Genomic DNA, 14,804 nt, shown 5'->3' with positions numbered 1-14,804 from the left:
ACATTAACTAATAATAATGTGTAGCCTAACAGAACAGAACTGCACACAAATACAAACACGGCCCCAAAGCCAAGTGAGAATTTAATAAAGATGAATCATACCAACATTAATAATTATAAATACTTTAGACATGACTGTACAGATAAACTCCAAATGACAATACAAAATATACAAAAACAGTGACAGTTCCTTTCATTTGCAGCCCTATAATAGCCATAGCAATAAGCAGGGTTGTGTTCCCCTGTGTGGTAGGGATGAGGGTGGGGAGCCAAACCACTTTCCAGTTTCAGTCAGAATCATGGGAACAAGTTCCTTTGCAGAGAAAACTGGAGTGTCTGGAGCCACAATGGAGTCCTCAGGAATAAGCAGAGCCCAAGAGACATGAAGAGGAGTGGAACTCAGTGTCAACTCTACCAACTCTCTCTTCTTCTTTCTCTCTCTCCCTTCCTCTCTTCTTTCTTCTTTCCTCTCTTCTTTCTTTCTCTTTCCCTCTCTCCCTTGCTCTCTCTCCTTCCTTCCTTCCTTCCTTCCTTCCTTCCTTCCTTCCTTCCTTCCTTCCTTCCTTCCTTCCTTCCTTCCTTCCCCTTTCTCTCTCTCTCCTTCCTTCCTTCCTTCCTTCCTTCCTTCCTTCCTTCCTTCCTCTCTCTCTTCTTTCCTCTCTCTTCTTTCCTCTCTCTTCTTTCTTGCTCATCGTTACCCCCAGACCCATCTCTCAGACTGGGATGACTTCAGCTGTACCGACTCACTGCTGTCTCCCTCCCTCTGCTGAAGGATAGAGATACACACAGGGTTAACACAAATCAAATCAAATTTATTTATATAGCCCTTCGTACATCAGCTGATATCTCAAAGTGCTGTACAGAAACCCAGCCTAAAACCCCAAACAGCAAGCAATGCATGTGAAAGAAGCACGAACACACACGGTTATACACACAGGGTTAACACACACACACACACACACACGTACCTTGTTGGCGATGGCCCTGAGCTTGCCGAGCAGTGAGGGTTTGTGGGAGTAGACCACGTCATCCTCAGGCTCCTCCCCCTCGGCCAGGGCACAGCTATCCGCCACTGGCAGCTCACACTCCTTATTGGCTGACATCACCAGCCGAGAATACTTATACTCCAGCCTGATATGGGGCACCATAGTGACACAGAAACACACAGAGATGCAGGATTCAGGAGCGTTGTACTACAGCCTATAGCAGGGCTGTCCAACCCTGTTCCTGGAGAGCTACTGTCCTGTAGGTTTTCACTCACTCCCTCATCTAGCACACCTGATTCTAATAATTAGCTGGTTAAAAAGCTGAATCAGGTTAGTTACAACTGGGGTTGGAGTGAAAGCCGACAGAAGGGTAGCTCTCCAGGAACAGGGTTGGACAGCCCTGGCCTATGGCTGGGATGGTAATTTGATTAACAGGTGTCAGTCAATCACCTCTTGTTCTTCTTCCAGAAATAGAAGGTGAGAGAGACGAGCAGCACAGCTAAGAAGGCCCCGCCCCCTACCCCAGCCTTTAGCCATAGGGCGATGGCCTCACATGGGGCGGAGCTCTTAGCTGGCAGGGACATGCCTTTGGTGCACAGCTTTGGCTCATTCCACACAGACAGAGTCACCTACAGAGAGAAAGAGAGAGAGAGAGGTGAGAGGGAAGGAGGGGGGAAGTGATGGAGAGAGAGTAGAGAAGGAGAGAAAGAGAGAAAGTAGGTTCAATTGAAATACCAAGAGGTGAAAGAGAGAGTAGCATGAGTGTGTAAAAGAAGATGAAGAGAGAGGGAACAGAGGGAGTGTAGGTTACCTGGACCCCTCCCTTGCAGGCCCCCTCTATCTGGTGATAGTCATCCTGGGTGCAGCTGGGACAGGCACTCCCACTCTCCCACAGGAAGTGAAACGTACAGCCGTCACACGTACCTGCAGGGCACGCACTGCACGCACACATGCACACAGGAGAAATGTAGAAGGAGCTAATGAACATTCACACACAAATAATACAGATGTTGAGCAGACAGTCAGACAGGTGATGTTGAGCAGACAGTCAGACAGGTGATGTTGAGCAGACAGTCAGACAGGTGTGTGTACCTGGGCACTGTGAGTTGCCCGCGGTCCGTCTTCTCTGGGTTGCAGCGTATGGTCATGACCGCACTCCGACCACGCTCACAGGATCCAGTCGCCTGAGTAGACCTGAGAAAGAGAGAGTCAAACACAAACACACAAATCAAATTCTATTTGTCACATGCGCCGAATACAACAGGTGTAGACCTTAATGTGAAACGCTTACTTACAAGCCCTTGACCAGCAATGAAGTTCAAGAAAGCGTGAAGAAAATATTTACTGAATAAACTAAAGTTAAAAAAATACAAAGTAACAATAAAATAATGAGGCCATATACAGGGTCAATGTGCGTTGGTACAGGTTAGTCGAGGTCATTTGTACATGTAGGTGTGGGTAAAGTGACTATGCATTGATAATAGACAGCGCGTAGCAGCAGTGTACGAAAAAAAACACACATTTTCAACCCACTTTCAACCACAATGACTGATCTTCACTGGAACCATTCAACTATGAATGCTGTTCTATGGCGTCTAGCTCTACGCTGGCCTACCTGTAGAAGAAGTTGATGTCTGGGATGCCTTTTGAGTTGTCAGAGAAGAGTTCTGGTCTGGCGTTTATTCCGTCTAAATCACTGTCCACTGTCGCTCCTGAGAGAGAGAGACGGAAAGAGATGAAGAAAACAACTTTCAGATGAAATGGTAGAAAATAAATCCGTTTTTAGATCAAGAGTATACTTTGTGCTCTGGCTATATGACTAGTAGTGGTTATGGCACTGTCCTATAATCATTATGAAGGCACTGTTCTACTGCCATCTCACCGACGAAGGTATCAGCCAGACTGATAGACTGGGATGCCAGAGCCATCCTGAAGCCCCGCCCATCCGCAGGAATGATGGTTGATTGACAGATGAAGCTGTCCACTGAGTTGACGAACTGGGTGGAATCACTCCCCATGTCCTTGTTGGCGAGATCGGTGACATTATCTGTGCAGACAGCTGCCATCTTCCCCTGAAACAGAACACACAACGACAACCCTGAGGTATGTGTGTGTTATCTAATGTCCACACAAGCTGATGTGTGCGTGCATGAATGTGTGTGTGTGTGTGCGTGTGTGTGTGTGTTACCTGGTGTCCACACAGGCTGACGTTGAAGACGTGGAGATACTTTGTGCCTTTAGAGGTGAAGCTGGGGCCGATGGTGAGCGAGGCCACGGTGCTCAGAGAGCTCAGGTCAAAGGTCAGGGTGCGGTTGTTCTCCGTGTGACTGAAGGAGCAGTCACTATAGCAACGAGAGTGCTCCTAAGAGGGAGCACAATAGCATCAAGTCAACACACATCGAACAAATAGTGGCTCACATGATACACACATGACAGTACCAATGCTACAAACATTCTTATCCAGAGCAGAGACTGTTAACTGTTCATCTGGATGAGAGTAAAACTCTTAAGTATGGCCCTGAGATTTTAGATTAGGTTATGAGGAATTAATGTTATAAAGTGGTTCTAATGATTATAATGGTTACGTAAGGTTAGTTTGTAAGGTTGTAACTTATGGTTGTATGATGATATGATTTGTGTGTTTGTGTTTGTGTGTAATATAATACCTTGTTGCTCTTACTCCCGGGGCCACAGGGCAGACAAGCATCTTCTCCATATGTGTGGTGACCCGACAGGTATGTGTTGGGGGGGCACTCCTGGCACCGGTTGGTGTCTCTGTCAATGTAGAACCCAGCTGGGCATGGAATACACGACCCAGACCGCTGAGAACTCTGGGATAGGAGGGCGCAGGCCCGGCACGCAGATGCCACGCCATCCTGGACGTTTGTCACGCTCACCGAGTAGAGTATCACCACGTCAGTGATGTACCGCCGTGCCTAGATACACTCACGTAAATATATTATAGTGCACTATGTAAGTGTGTCTGTGTAGTATGTGTGTGTGTGCAGTGTCACTGTGTGTGTGAGAGAGAGTGTATGTGTGTGTGTTTTGTGAGTTTTGTGCGAGTGTGTGTGTACTCACGTCCTGAGCCTGGTTGGTCCTCTGGAAGGCCCAAGTGTATGATACGGATGCGTTCCTGGTCATGATGTGTGTGTAACTCTGTCTCTCCTTACTGCCCTCCCATGACTCCACCACCGTGGTGCTCTTCCTGTTCACATCCTGCAGGGGGCGACACACACACAGGGTTTATATAGCAGCGGATCACTCTAGTTTACAATTTACACAGTGACTGGTTTATCTGAAATCTCACTGCTTTACTGTGATTTAGTTGTGTATATTGTGTACTGTGATTGGTTGTGTTTGTTCAAATATACTTTGGTTTCATTTGGATACATGGGTTGTTTTAACTGAGTCTACTGCAGGGATTATCAACTAGATTCAGCCGCAGGCCGATGTTTTCTTGAGCGGATTGACCACAAGAAGCCCAAACATAATATTTGACTAAAATATAATAACTTCAAACCTTGTGTACATTTGTATACGATCACATATATCTCTCTATTATATGTGGGAATACTTGGGAACAGATTTCCAAAATTAAAATCATTTGTAGCTGATTTGCAGGTGTTTTTACAGTGTTTTGTGTCCAACAATTACATTTTGTATTATTTCTTTGGGCTCAGAAATCTTGGGGGACCGCGGGCCGCCAGTTGGGGAACCCTGTTCTGCTTTATATGGCTTTACTAACAAACATAGATATTGATATGTATTTATCCAATAGCGGGATGAAAGTAGGTCACTCATGTATTGGCTATGTTATACTGGCTATGTTGGGTTGGGTAATATTGATTTACTAGCTAATACACTGTTGATATTGCCAGTAACATTTCCCTGAGATCCTAGACACACACTCGTGCAGATGTGAATGGTCCGACACACACCATCATGAAGTAGAGCTCACAGTCGGCAGAACAGATTGTCTCGAAGACGAAGGTGATCCGGCCAAACTCAGACCCGGTCATCCCAGCAAGTGATGTGGGTAACCTGGCAGAACACACACACACAGGGCCAATAAAAAATGATATTTCACAATAATCATAGCCATGTGTTCATTCTGACCATATGACCTAACCAGGAAAAACATGAGAGCTCTAACAATAATACACAGTCAAGCCAAGACTAACTTGAAGCCAGGGACATGCAGGTTCAGGATGAGGTAATCGTTATCCGAGCCTCCAGCACCGCTGCGGATGTGATCCCCTGCCACCTCCCAGCCTGAACGACAACATATTACTGTGATTACACATTCTATTAAACACACATCTATATTCCTTACAGGGGCGGCAGGTAGCCTAGTTGTTAGAGTGTTGGGCCAGTTACCAAAAGGTTGCTGGATCGAATCCCCGAGTTGACAAGGTAAAAATATGTCATTCTGCCCCTAAACAAGGCAGTTAACCCACTGTTCCCTGGGAGGCCGTCATTGTAAATAAGAATTTGTTCTTAACTGATTTGCCTGGTTAAATAAAGATAAAAAATAAAAAATATTAACAATCTGAGGGACACCACATATCTATTACGCAGACATCTATGATCTCATTAGTCAGAGAGACACAGAGTTATTACATACCCAGCATGATGTCTATATTAGACATATTTACTATTCACCCATGTGTACTACTACATACATATTACACATCTCTTGACCCTAATCACCCGAGACATGTTTCTGTCTCACCGTTCATGTCGTCACATTTGGAGTTGCCCACGTTGAAGCAGGAAGTCTTCATGTTGGAAGGGAGGACGTTCCACCATTTATACTCATACCCCAGTACTGGCTCTGTCCCCGCAGGACACTCCTCACACACTGGGACAGACACACACAACCATCAACAACACATTTCAATATACAGCAATACAGACGTGAGTGGCATGAGTGTGTGTACTGTAAGTGTGTGTATGTGCACTGTTTATGTATATATATATAATATGTGTGTGTGTGTGTGTGTGTGTGTGTGTGTGTGTGTGTGTGTGTGTGTGTGTGTGTGTGTGTGTGTGTGTGTGTGTGTGTGTGTGTGTGTGTGTGTGTGTGTGTGTGTGTGTGTGTACCTGAGGTGCCATCAGAGTGTGTTCCAGGAGGACAGGGGAAGCAGGTGGAGTCGTTGGTGTTGTAGTAACCAGGGTTACAGGGAGGGCAGGCCTCTCTCGCCCCTGTAGGGGGCAGTGCCACAGCGCCCGTCACATTCTCCTCACAGATCCTCGGCTCCACCCACCGGTACATCACCTGCGTCTGTCACCACGGCAGCCACAGCAGTTACATCACAACCATAGAGATACTATACACAGGATGCCTTATGTCTTGTAATCTAATGTATATGACCACCATATGTATATGTATATGACCACCATATGACCTTCTCTCTATATATGCACACTATATGTGTGTGTGACTTACCTTTCCCTCGCTGTCGCAGGCTGTGTGGATCTGAAAGTAATCCTTCTCTGAACACGGAGGCCTCTCCTTACATTGTGACCATCCTTCATCTGAGGGAAAGAGTGAAAGAGAGAGAGACAGTGGGTATTTTAACTGATATCTACTGATACATTTCAATGTGTGTGTGTGTGTGTGTGTGTGTGTGTGTGTGTGTGTGTGTGTGTGTGTGTGTGTGTGTGTGTGTGTGTGTGTGTGTGTGTGTGTGTGTGTGTGTGTGTGCGTGTGTGTGTGTGTGTGTGTCTAGTACATACGTGAGTACTGTGTGTCGGGGCAGGGAGTACAGGAGGCGGCTCCCTTGTTAGACGATGTGTTCCTGGGGCAGGGCTGGCAGGAGGAGGAGCCAGGGGCGGAGCTAAACCAGCCTGGTCGGCACGGGAAACACTCCGAGGTGTAGGCAACACCTAAAGAGACACATTCATTCATTAGGATGTAGATTCGGCTGTCGTCTCACACTGTGGCCTCATTTCCTAGATCTAAGAAGGGCGAGTTCTGGAGTGGGTAAGAACCTGTGATACTACACTGCCTTGACCAACCACATTACAGAGGCATGCAGAATGGGAGAGAGAATATAGGTGAGTGTGAAGATAGGGAGTAGGGGTACGAGCGGTCTTTACCCTCAATCTGGATGTTCCTGAGCAACACTGGTTTAACCATCTTCCCTCCGACCAGGATCCCTGTCGTCCTCCAGTACAGTATGTTAGTGCCAGACTTCAGATTCACCTGAGTCACATGTCACACAATATGTTGCACACAGATTATGTTACACACATCACACACACCAATCATATAACACACACATATCACACACACTGCCTTCCTGCCCACCGTGTGTGTGTCCCACTCTCCGTTGGTGGTGAGTTTGATCCACTTCTGATCGTCTGTCTGGGCCATCTCCTGACACTGCTCGTTCTGGACCTGAACACACGTCACCACGGTAACCACTCAGAATATTCTATCACATGATTCTCTCGCTTTCAATCAGCAGCTGATTCTCCTCACCACAGAAAAGCACTCAATTGCCCACATCTACTGATGTAAAGCCATTGATGTAAAACCCATTGATGTAAAGCCATTGATGTAAAACCCATTGATGTAAAGCCATTGATGTAAAACCCATTGATGTAAACCCATTGATGTAAAACCCATTGATGTAAAACCCATTGATGTAAAACCCATTGATGTAAAACCCATTGATGTAAAGCCATTGATGTAAAACCCATTGATGTAAAACCCATTGATGTAAAACCCATTGATGTAAACCCATTGATGTAAAACCCATTGATGTAAAACCCATTGATGTAAAACCCATTGATGTAAAGCCATTGATGTTAAACCCATTGATGTAAAACCCATTGATGTAAAACCATTGATGTAAAACCCATTGATGTAAAACCCATTGATGTAAAACCTATTGATGTAAAGCCATTGATGTACAAAAATATATCAATGTACAATTAGTCTTCCCTGCTACCGCAAAACAGACCCACTTTTCATCTCTACGTATGTCAACCAGCTAAAAAAAAGGGTAATAAATGAACTGATATAAACTTCAGCAGGGAGGAGAGAGTCAGACTCACATAGAACTCAAAAAAGATGTTGTTGTCAGGGTACTGGTAGCTGAAGGAGACGGAGCCCTGTTTCTCCAGATGCACAGCGTAGACCAGAGACACGGTGCACTCATCACGACTAGACTCCAGATACACACCCTGAGGCGTCCACGATGAGCTACAGTACACAGAGAGAAAGAGAATACAGGACTACTGTGAGTTTGTGTGTGTGACTGAATGTGTAGGACAGGTGTGTGTAGTAAATGTGTGTGTGTGTGTGTGTGTGTGTGTGTGTGTGTGTGTGTGTGTGTGTGTGTGTGTGTGTGTGTGTGTGTGTGTGGGTGTATATATATGTGTGTGTGGGTTTTGGGTTTTACTATTCTTGTGGGGACCAGACGTTCTCACAAGGATAGTAAAACAAAGACAATTTTCACCACAGGGACAAAGGCTATTTTATGTTTATGGTTACAATTAGGGTTAGGGTAAGAGTTAGGAGTTAGGAGTTAAGAGTTAGGTGTTAAGGTTAGGGTTAAGAGTTAGGGTTTTGAATGTGAATCAACTTTTTGGTCCCCACAAGGACAGTAAAACAGACATGTGTGTTACCTATTACAGGCCTGACTCTCCTCTCCACTGGGTCCTGGGTCCATGTAGGTGGCCAGGCTGGTGAAGCCGGCAGGGATAGTGTCCCATTGGTCGAAACGCACCCCACTGCCCAGCGAATAGGAGCCGGCCGCACACGGCGTACATTGCTGAGCAGACATCTCTAGGAATTCTCCCGCCGCACACGAGAACGCTGACAGACAGACAGACGGACAGACGGACAGACAGACAGACAGACAGACAGACAGACAGACAGACAGACAGACAGACAGACAGACAGACAGACAGACAGACAGACAGACAGACAGACAGACAGACAGACAGACAGACAGACAGACAGACAGACAGGGAGACAGGGAGACAGGGAGACAGGGAGACAGGGAGAGAGGAGGGTCACACACACACACAATGTGACAGACTCATTCACACCTAGACAGTACATACAGTTGAAGTCGGAGGTTTACATACACCTTAGCCAACTACATTTAAGCTCAGTTTTCACAATTCCTGACATTTAATCCTAGTAAAAATTCCCTGTCTTAGGTCAGTTAGGATCACCACTTTATTTTAAGAATGTGAAATGTCAGAATAATAGTAAAGAGAATAATTTTTTTCAGCTTTTATTTCTTTCATCACATTCCCAGTGGGTCAGAAGTTTACATACACTCAATTAGTATTTGGTAGCATTGCCTTTAAAATGTTTAACTTGGGTCAAACGTTTCAGGTAGCCTTCCACAAGCTTCCCACAATAAATTGAGTGAATTTTGTCACATTCCTCTGACAGAGCTGGTGTAACTGTGTCAGGTTTGTAGGCCTCCTTGCTCGCACATACTTTTTCAGTTCTGCCCACAAATTTTCTTTGGGATTGAGGTCAGGGCTTTGTGATGGCCACTCCAATACCTTGACTTTGTTGTCCTTAAGCCATTTTGCCACAACTTTAGAAGTATGCTTGGGGTCATTGTCCATTTGGAAGACCGATTTGTGACCAAGCTTTAGCTTCCTGACTGATGTCTTGAGATGTTGCTTCAATATATCCACATAATTGTCCTACCTCATGATGCCATCTATTTTATGAAGTGCACCAGTCCCTCCTGCAGCAAAGCACCCCCACAACATGATGCTGCCACCCCCGTGCTTCACGGTTGGGATGGTGTTCTTCGGCTTGCAAGGCTCCCCCTTTTTCCTCCAAACATAACAATGGTCATTATGGCCAAACAGTTCTATTTTTGTGTCATCAGATCAAAGGACATTTCTCCAAAAAGTACGATCTTTGTCCCCATGTGCAGTTGCAAACCGTAGTCTGGCTTTTTTATGGCGGTTTTGGAGCAGTGGCTTCTTCCTTGCTGAGCGGTCTTTCAGGTTATGTCGATATAGGACTCGTTATTTTACTGTGGATATAGTAACTTTTGTACCTGTTTCCTCCAGCATCTTCACAAGGTCCTTTGCTGTTGTTCTAGGATTGATTTGCACTTTTCGCACCAAACTACGTTAATCTCTAGGAGACAGAATGCGTCTCCTTCCAGAGCGGTATGATGGCTGCGTGGTCCCATGGTGTTTATACTTGCGTACTATTGTTTGTACAGATGAACATGGTACCTTCAGGTGTTTGGAAATTGCTCCCAAGGATGAACCAGACTTGTGGAGGTCCACAATTTTTTTTCTGAGGTCTTGGCTGATTCCTTTTGATTTCCCCATGATGTCAAGCAAAGAGGAACTGAGTTTGAAGGTAGGCCTTGAAATACATCCACAGGTACACCTCCTATTGACTCAAATGATGTCAATTAGCCGATCAGAAGCTTCTAAAGCCATGATATAATTTTCTGGAATTTTCCAAGCTGTTTAAAGGCACAGTCAACTTAGTGTATGTAAACTTCTGACCCACTGGAACTGTGATACAGTGAATTATAAGTTAAATAATCTGTCTGTAAACAATTGTTGGAAAAATTATTTGCGTCATGCACAAAGTAGATGTCCTAACAGACTTGCCAAAACTATAGTTTGTTAACAAGAAATTTGCGGAGTGGTTGAAAAACGAGTTTTAATGACTCCGACCTAAGTGGATGTAAATTTCCGACCTCAACTGTACTCTCTCTCTCTCTCTCTCTCTCTCTCATGAACATACACTGCTATCTTGAACAGTCTCTCTGGAAAAATAGATTCTTATCTAAATGAGGCAAACCTGAATAAATAAAGGTGAAATAAATGTGAATGAACACACACACACACACACACACACACACACACACCACACACACACACACACACACACACACACACACACACACACACACACACACACACACACACAGTACTCACAGCAGTCTGTTCCTCTGGTGGGAGTAGGCAGGGCTGAGCAGGTGCCCAGATTGTGTGGGATGGCCACCCTCCATCGAGACCCTACACTGTCACACTCTGTATACTCATAGTAGTAGTCTGTCTGGAAGATACACAATCACACAGTAGTCATATTAGAGCATGATACACACACTCACTTAGACACACAGTCACAATCAGTCACACATGACCCAGTAGATAAAACAATCTAAGACACACTTAAATCTGCAGTGACAGAACAGGTTGCAAGGATTTCATTTTAGTGAACACCTCCTTGTCACTTCTTTGTCAATGTGCCAGAACACCCATTCACTCCTCATACGCAGTTGTTTTTCAAGACAGCATGCACCAAATGAATCTAATAAGCTGCATAGGCATACTAAACAGCCAACATCAAGTATGATGGAAAGCCAGTGGTAGAGCAGGTTGTCATCAGTGAGGCTGGGCAGATAAGGAAAACAAAATCAGACGGGAAGAACAGAAAGCTCTGTTAATAATTAACAGAGAGTCACCATCATGGTCTCTGAGCAGCTCTGATGACAGAGTCAGAGACTGGGGTCGGCTCTGCTGTATGTTAAGTCAATACTCTGGGTTATTACCGCTCATCTTTGTCTCAGCCATCTGCATTTGTTCTACTGTTTGTTTACTACTAAGTAGTAAGCCAGTTGTGAACAGGTCATTTCAGGTAAAATGACATTATAACTTCTACCGGAAAAAAAACAGTTCATCCACACAACCAAGCATGTGTGTGTGTGAGAGAGAGAACGTTAGAGAGAAAGAGAGAGAGAGAAAGGGAGAGAGAGGGAGGATCCCCACAGAGAAAAGGCATAAGGAGACTTGAGGGCCATCTTGTTTTGGAGGACATGGTGGTTTGTCTCTAAGCATTCTTTCTGCAGCCAGTCATGCAACACTTCACTTCCACCACCATGTTGCTCACCATCCCCATCCCCCATCCTCCCAAACCTTCTGTTCACCCAGCATTGCCATGGCAATCAATCAGGACCACCGACAAACAGCTCACTGCCACCCAAATCATTTTGGCATTCAAAGTGGGTGAGTGTGTGTGTATATACTGACTGTATGAGGGAGGGAGGGAGGGAGGGAGGGAGGGAGGGAGGGAGGGAGGGAGGGAGGGAGGGAGGGAGGGAGGGAGGGAGGGAGGGAGGGAGGGAGGGAGGGAGGGAGGGAGGGAGGGAGGGGGGGAGGGAGGGAGGAGAGGGAGGGAGGGAGAGAGAGAGAGAGAGAGAGAGGGGTGCGGACACACACACGCAAACACACGCATAACAAACTCTCAATAGGTGAGGCCATATGTCAGCTAGATGACAGGTAGCTATAGAAATCCCTTAGTACCATGCCCCATGGCAACCCCTTTCAAGTGGAATGCACCTGCTTACCCCGGAGGCAACTGCAGTCTGGGGAGGGGCTGGTGGGTAAATATTGGTACTGTAGTGGATATGGGGCTTGTGCAGTGGAATTGGAGCTAGATAAAAGGGTATTGAGGTTAATGTGCATAATTTGTCCCCCTATGACACATCATGGTCACCATGGATACAGAGGAGACCATGTTCCAAAAGAGGAGATATTTAGTGCCAGTGTGACCTATCCATCATCCATGAATCCATCATCCATGAATCCATCAGAGTGTGTGTGTGTGTGTGTGTGTGTGTGTGTGTGTGTGTGTGTGTGTGTGTGTGTGTGTGTGTGTGTGTGTGTGTATCTGGCAGTGTAATGGCACACACTCTGGGACACAAATCTGACAGCACTCAATCATTTTCAGATCAAATAATAGAGAAATGGAGAAGGCTGGGACATAGATGGCTTCCAGGCAGCTATTTTCCTTAGAGAGTTGATATCACTGCCATAACAGATCAATCTAACCGGATAATGCAGTGCCAGGGCCCTTGCTGTTCCGCTGTCCTTCCCTCCTCTCTTTTCCTCTTACTCAGCGGTAATATTACTCCCGCACATCGACGGAAGGCAGCACCGACGAGGATGGATGCCAAGTGATCGGCTCAGTGCGCCGCGTCATCATATTATGGAGCCTTATATTTTGTCAACATGCTTAGGATTTAAGCCGGTAAGAAGAATAGGCGACCAACACATTTTAAATCCCACCACAAACAAAGAATGCCCCCATAACATCGTATATCTCCACTCCATTCCACGCCAATAGGCATTTTATAACAATGATTGGCAGAAGGTTGTAGCCTATAATCCTCTGGTTAATGTTCATTCTTGACCCATTTGATAACGTTCGTAACATAAACATGATAAATATGGTTGGGACATAGTCTACTATTAGATTATTACACATTGTGCGTTCAGCGCACTTGGTGTCAATGTCATGGCTAGCTTATTTAATGTAGTTTAAAAAAGTGTTATAAATAACAGTGTGACAGCCACTGCCGCTCGTGTCGAGCTGCGCGCTCTTACCTCATTGCACGGGCGCAGGTTCCTGCTCGCGGACACCCATTGCCGGGCACTGACGATGAATAAAAAACATTTAAGAAAACAGAACCCGCGTGACTCTTCCTTCATCCTCGTTTTGTTTTAAGACAGTCCGTCAAAGGCTTCGGATGAAGACCAAACGCATGAATGACAGTGCGTGATTTTGGTTCTGGTGCCCCGTCGTTATGCATGCGCGCGGTTCTCTCCACCCACTCCGCTACGCTGCACTCAAGATCCATGTCAGAGGCACGCGGCCGACGTCACTCTGCTAAAGCACGGGCTTTGCGTTATCTTAGGACAGTTAATTGACACCGAGGTAAAGTTGGTTTTATATTCACACATTCGGACATTCAACAGACATTCCACAGACATTCATCAGACAATCAACAGACATTCATCAAAAACTATTTACATATGTAAAAAGAAATAACTAATTAACCGTTTGTCAAAGAATCATCAAACTAGATATGATTTATTCTATAAATGTCCAGCATGCTTTTACAACCTTTGTTTTGAATACATATTCCAGTTTTGATTTTAGAGAAATACATAAGATCTACAAAATGCAATTTAAAGCTGTATAAATCAATAACTAATTCACAGTTTGCCACAAAATCCTCAAGCTAGGTATGATTTATTCTATAAATGTCTAGCATACTTTTACAACCTTTGTTTTGAGGAAAAAAAATCCAGTTTTGATTTCATAGAAATACATAAAATCTATAAAATGACATTTAAAGCGGTATAAATCAATAACAATTTCTCTGTTTGTCACAGAAACATCAAACTAGGTATGATTTATTCTATAAATGTCTAGCATACTTTTGCAACCTTTTATTTTGAGTAAACATTCCAGTTCTGATTTGATAGAAATACATAACATCTATAAAATACCATTTAAAGCAGAACTAATCAGTAACGTTTTCACTGGTTATGACAGAAAACTATAACTAGGTATGATTCCTTCTATAAATGTCTAGCATACTATTACAATCTTTTTTTGTAGGAAAAATTTCAGTTTTGATTTCAGTTTTGATTCCAGTTTTGATTTGATAGAAATACAAAAAGTCTATAAAATGCCATTTAAAGCGGTATAAATCAATAACTAATTCATTGTTTGTCACAGAATCATCAAACTAGGTTTGATTTATTCTATAAATGTCTAGTATACTTTTACAACCTTAGCTTTGAGTAAACATTCCAGTTCTGATTTGATAGAAATACATCATATCTATAAAATGCCATTTAAACCAATATATATCAATGACGTTTTCACTGATTATGACAGAAAAATCTAACTCGGTATGATTTATTCTATATATGTCTAGCATACTTTTACAACCTTTTTTTTATTTTATTTTTTTATTTAACCATTATTTAACCAGGTAGGCTAGTTGAG

General features: G+C 44.3%; 1 protein-coding gene across 2 annotated transcripts; it reads right to left on the bottom strand.

Moving 5' to 3' along the window:
* Positions 1–54: 54 nt before the first annotated feature.
* Positions 55–13,612, bottom strand: LOC106576290 (endosome/lysosome-associated apoptosis and autophagy regulator family member 2). Of its 2 annotated transcripts, none has more exons than XM_014153380.3 (22): positions 13,391–13,612; positions 10,940–11,060; positions 8,627–8,816; positions 8,054–8,201; positions 7,302–7,391; positions 7,091–7,196; positions 6,728–6,877; positions 6,438–6,526; positions 6,092–6,272; positions 5,721–5,849; positions 5,170–5,260; positions 4,927–5,029; positions 4,067–4,204; positions 3,652–3,921; positions 3,174–3,347; positions 2,868–3,057; positions 2,601–2,697; positions 2,078–2,179; positions 1,797–1,923; positions 1,436–1,614; positions 968–1,130; positions 55–765 (listed from the first exon to the last, which is right to left on the bottom strand). In XM_014153380.3, the coding sequence occupies exons 1-22, from the start codon at positions 13,493–13,495 to the stop codon at positions 694–696; spliced, it is 3,015 nt and encodes a 1,004-aa protein (XP_014008855.1). In that variant the 5' UTR covers positions 13,496–13,612; the 3' UTR covers positions 55–693. The 2 variants fall into 2 exon arrangements, with proteins under 2 accessions (XP_014008855.1, XP_014008856.1); XM_014153381.3 differs by having other exon boundaries at positions 55–762.
* Between the last annotated feature and the right edge of the window lie 1,192 nt (positions 13,613–14,804).

This window comes from Salmo salar, chromosome 17 (assembly GCF_965601325.2).
Source record: "Salmo salar chromosome 17, fSalSal1, whole genome shotgun sequence".
Taxonomy (NCBI): Eukaryota; Metazoa; Chordata; class Actinopteri; order Salmoniformes; family Salmonidae; genus Salmo; species Salmo salar.
Note: the sequence above shows the minus strand (reverse complement) of the source record. Positions and strands in the feature narration are given on the sequence as shown.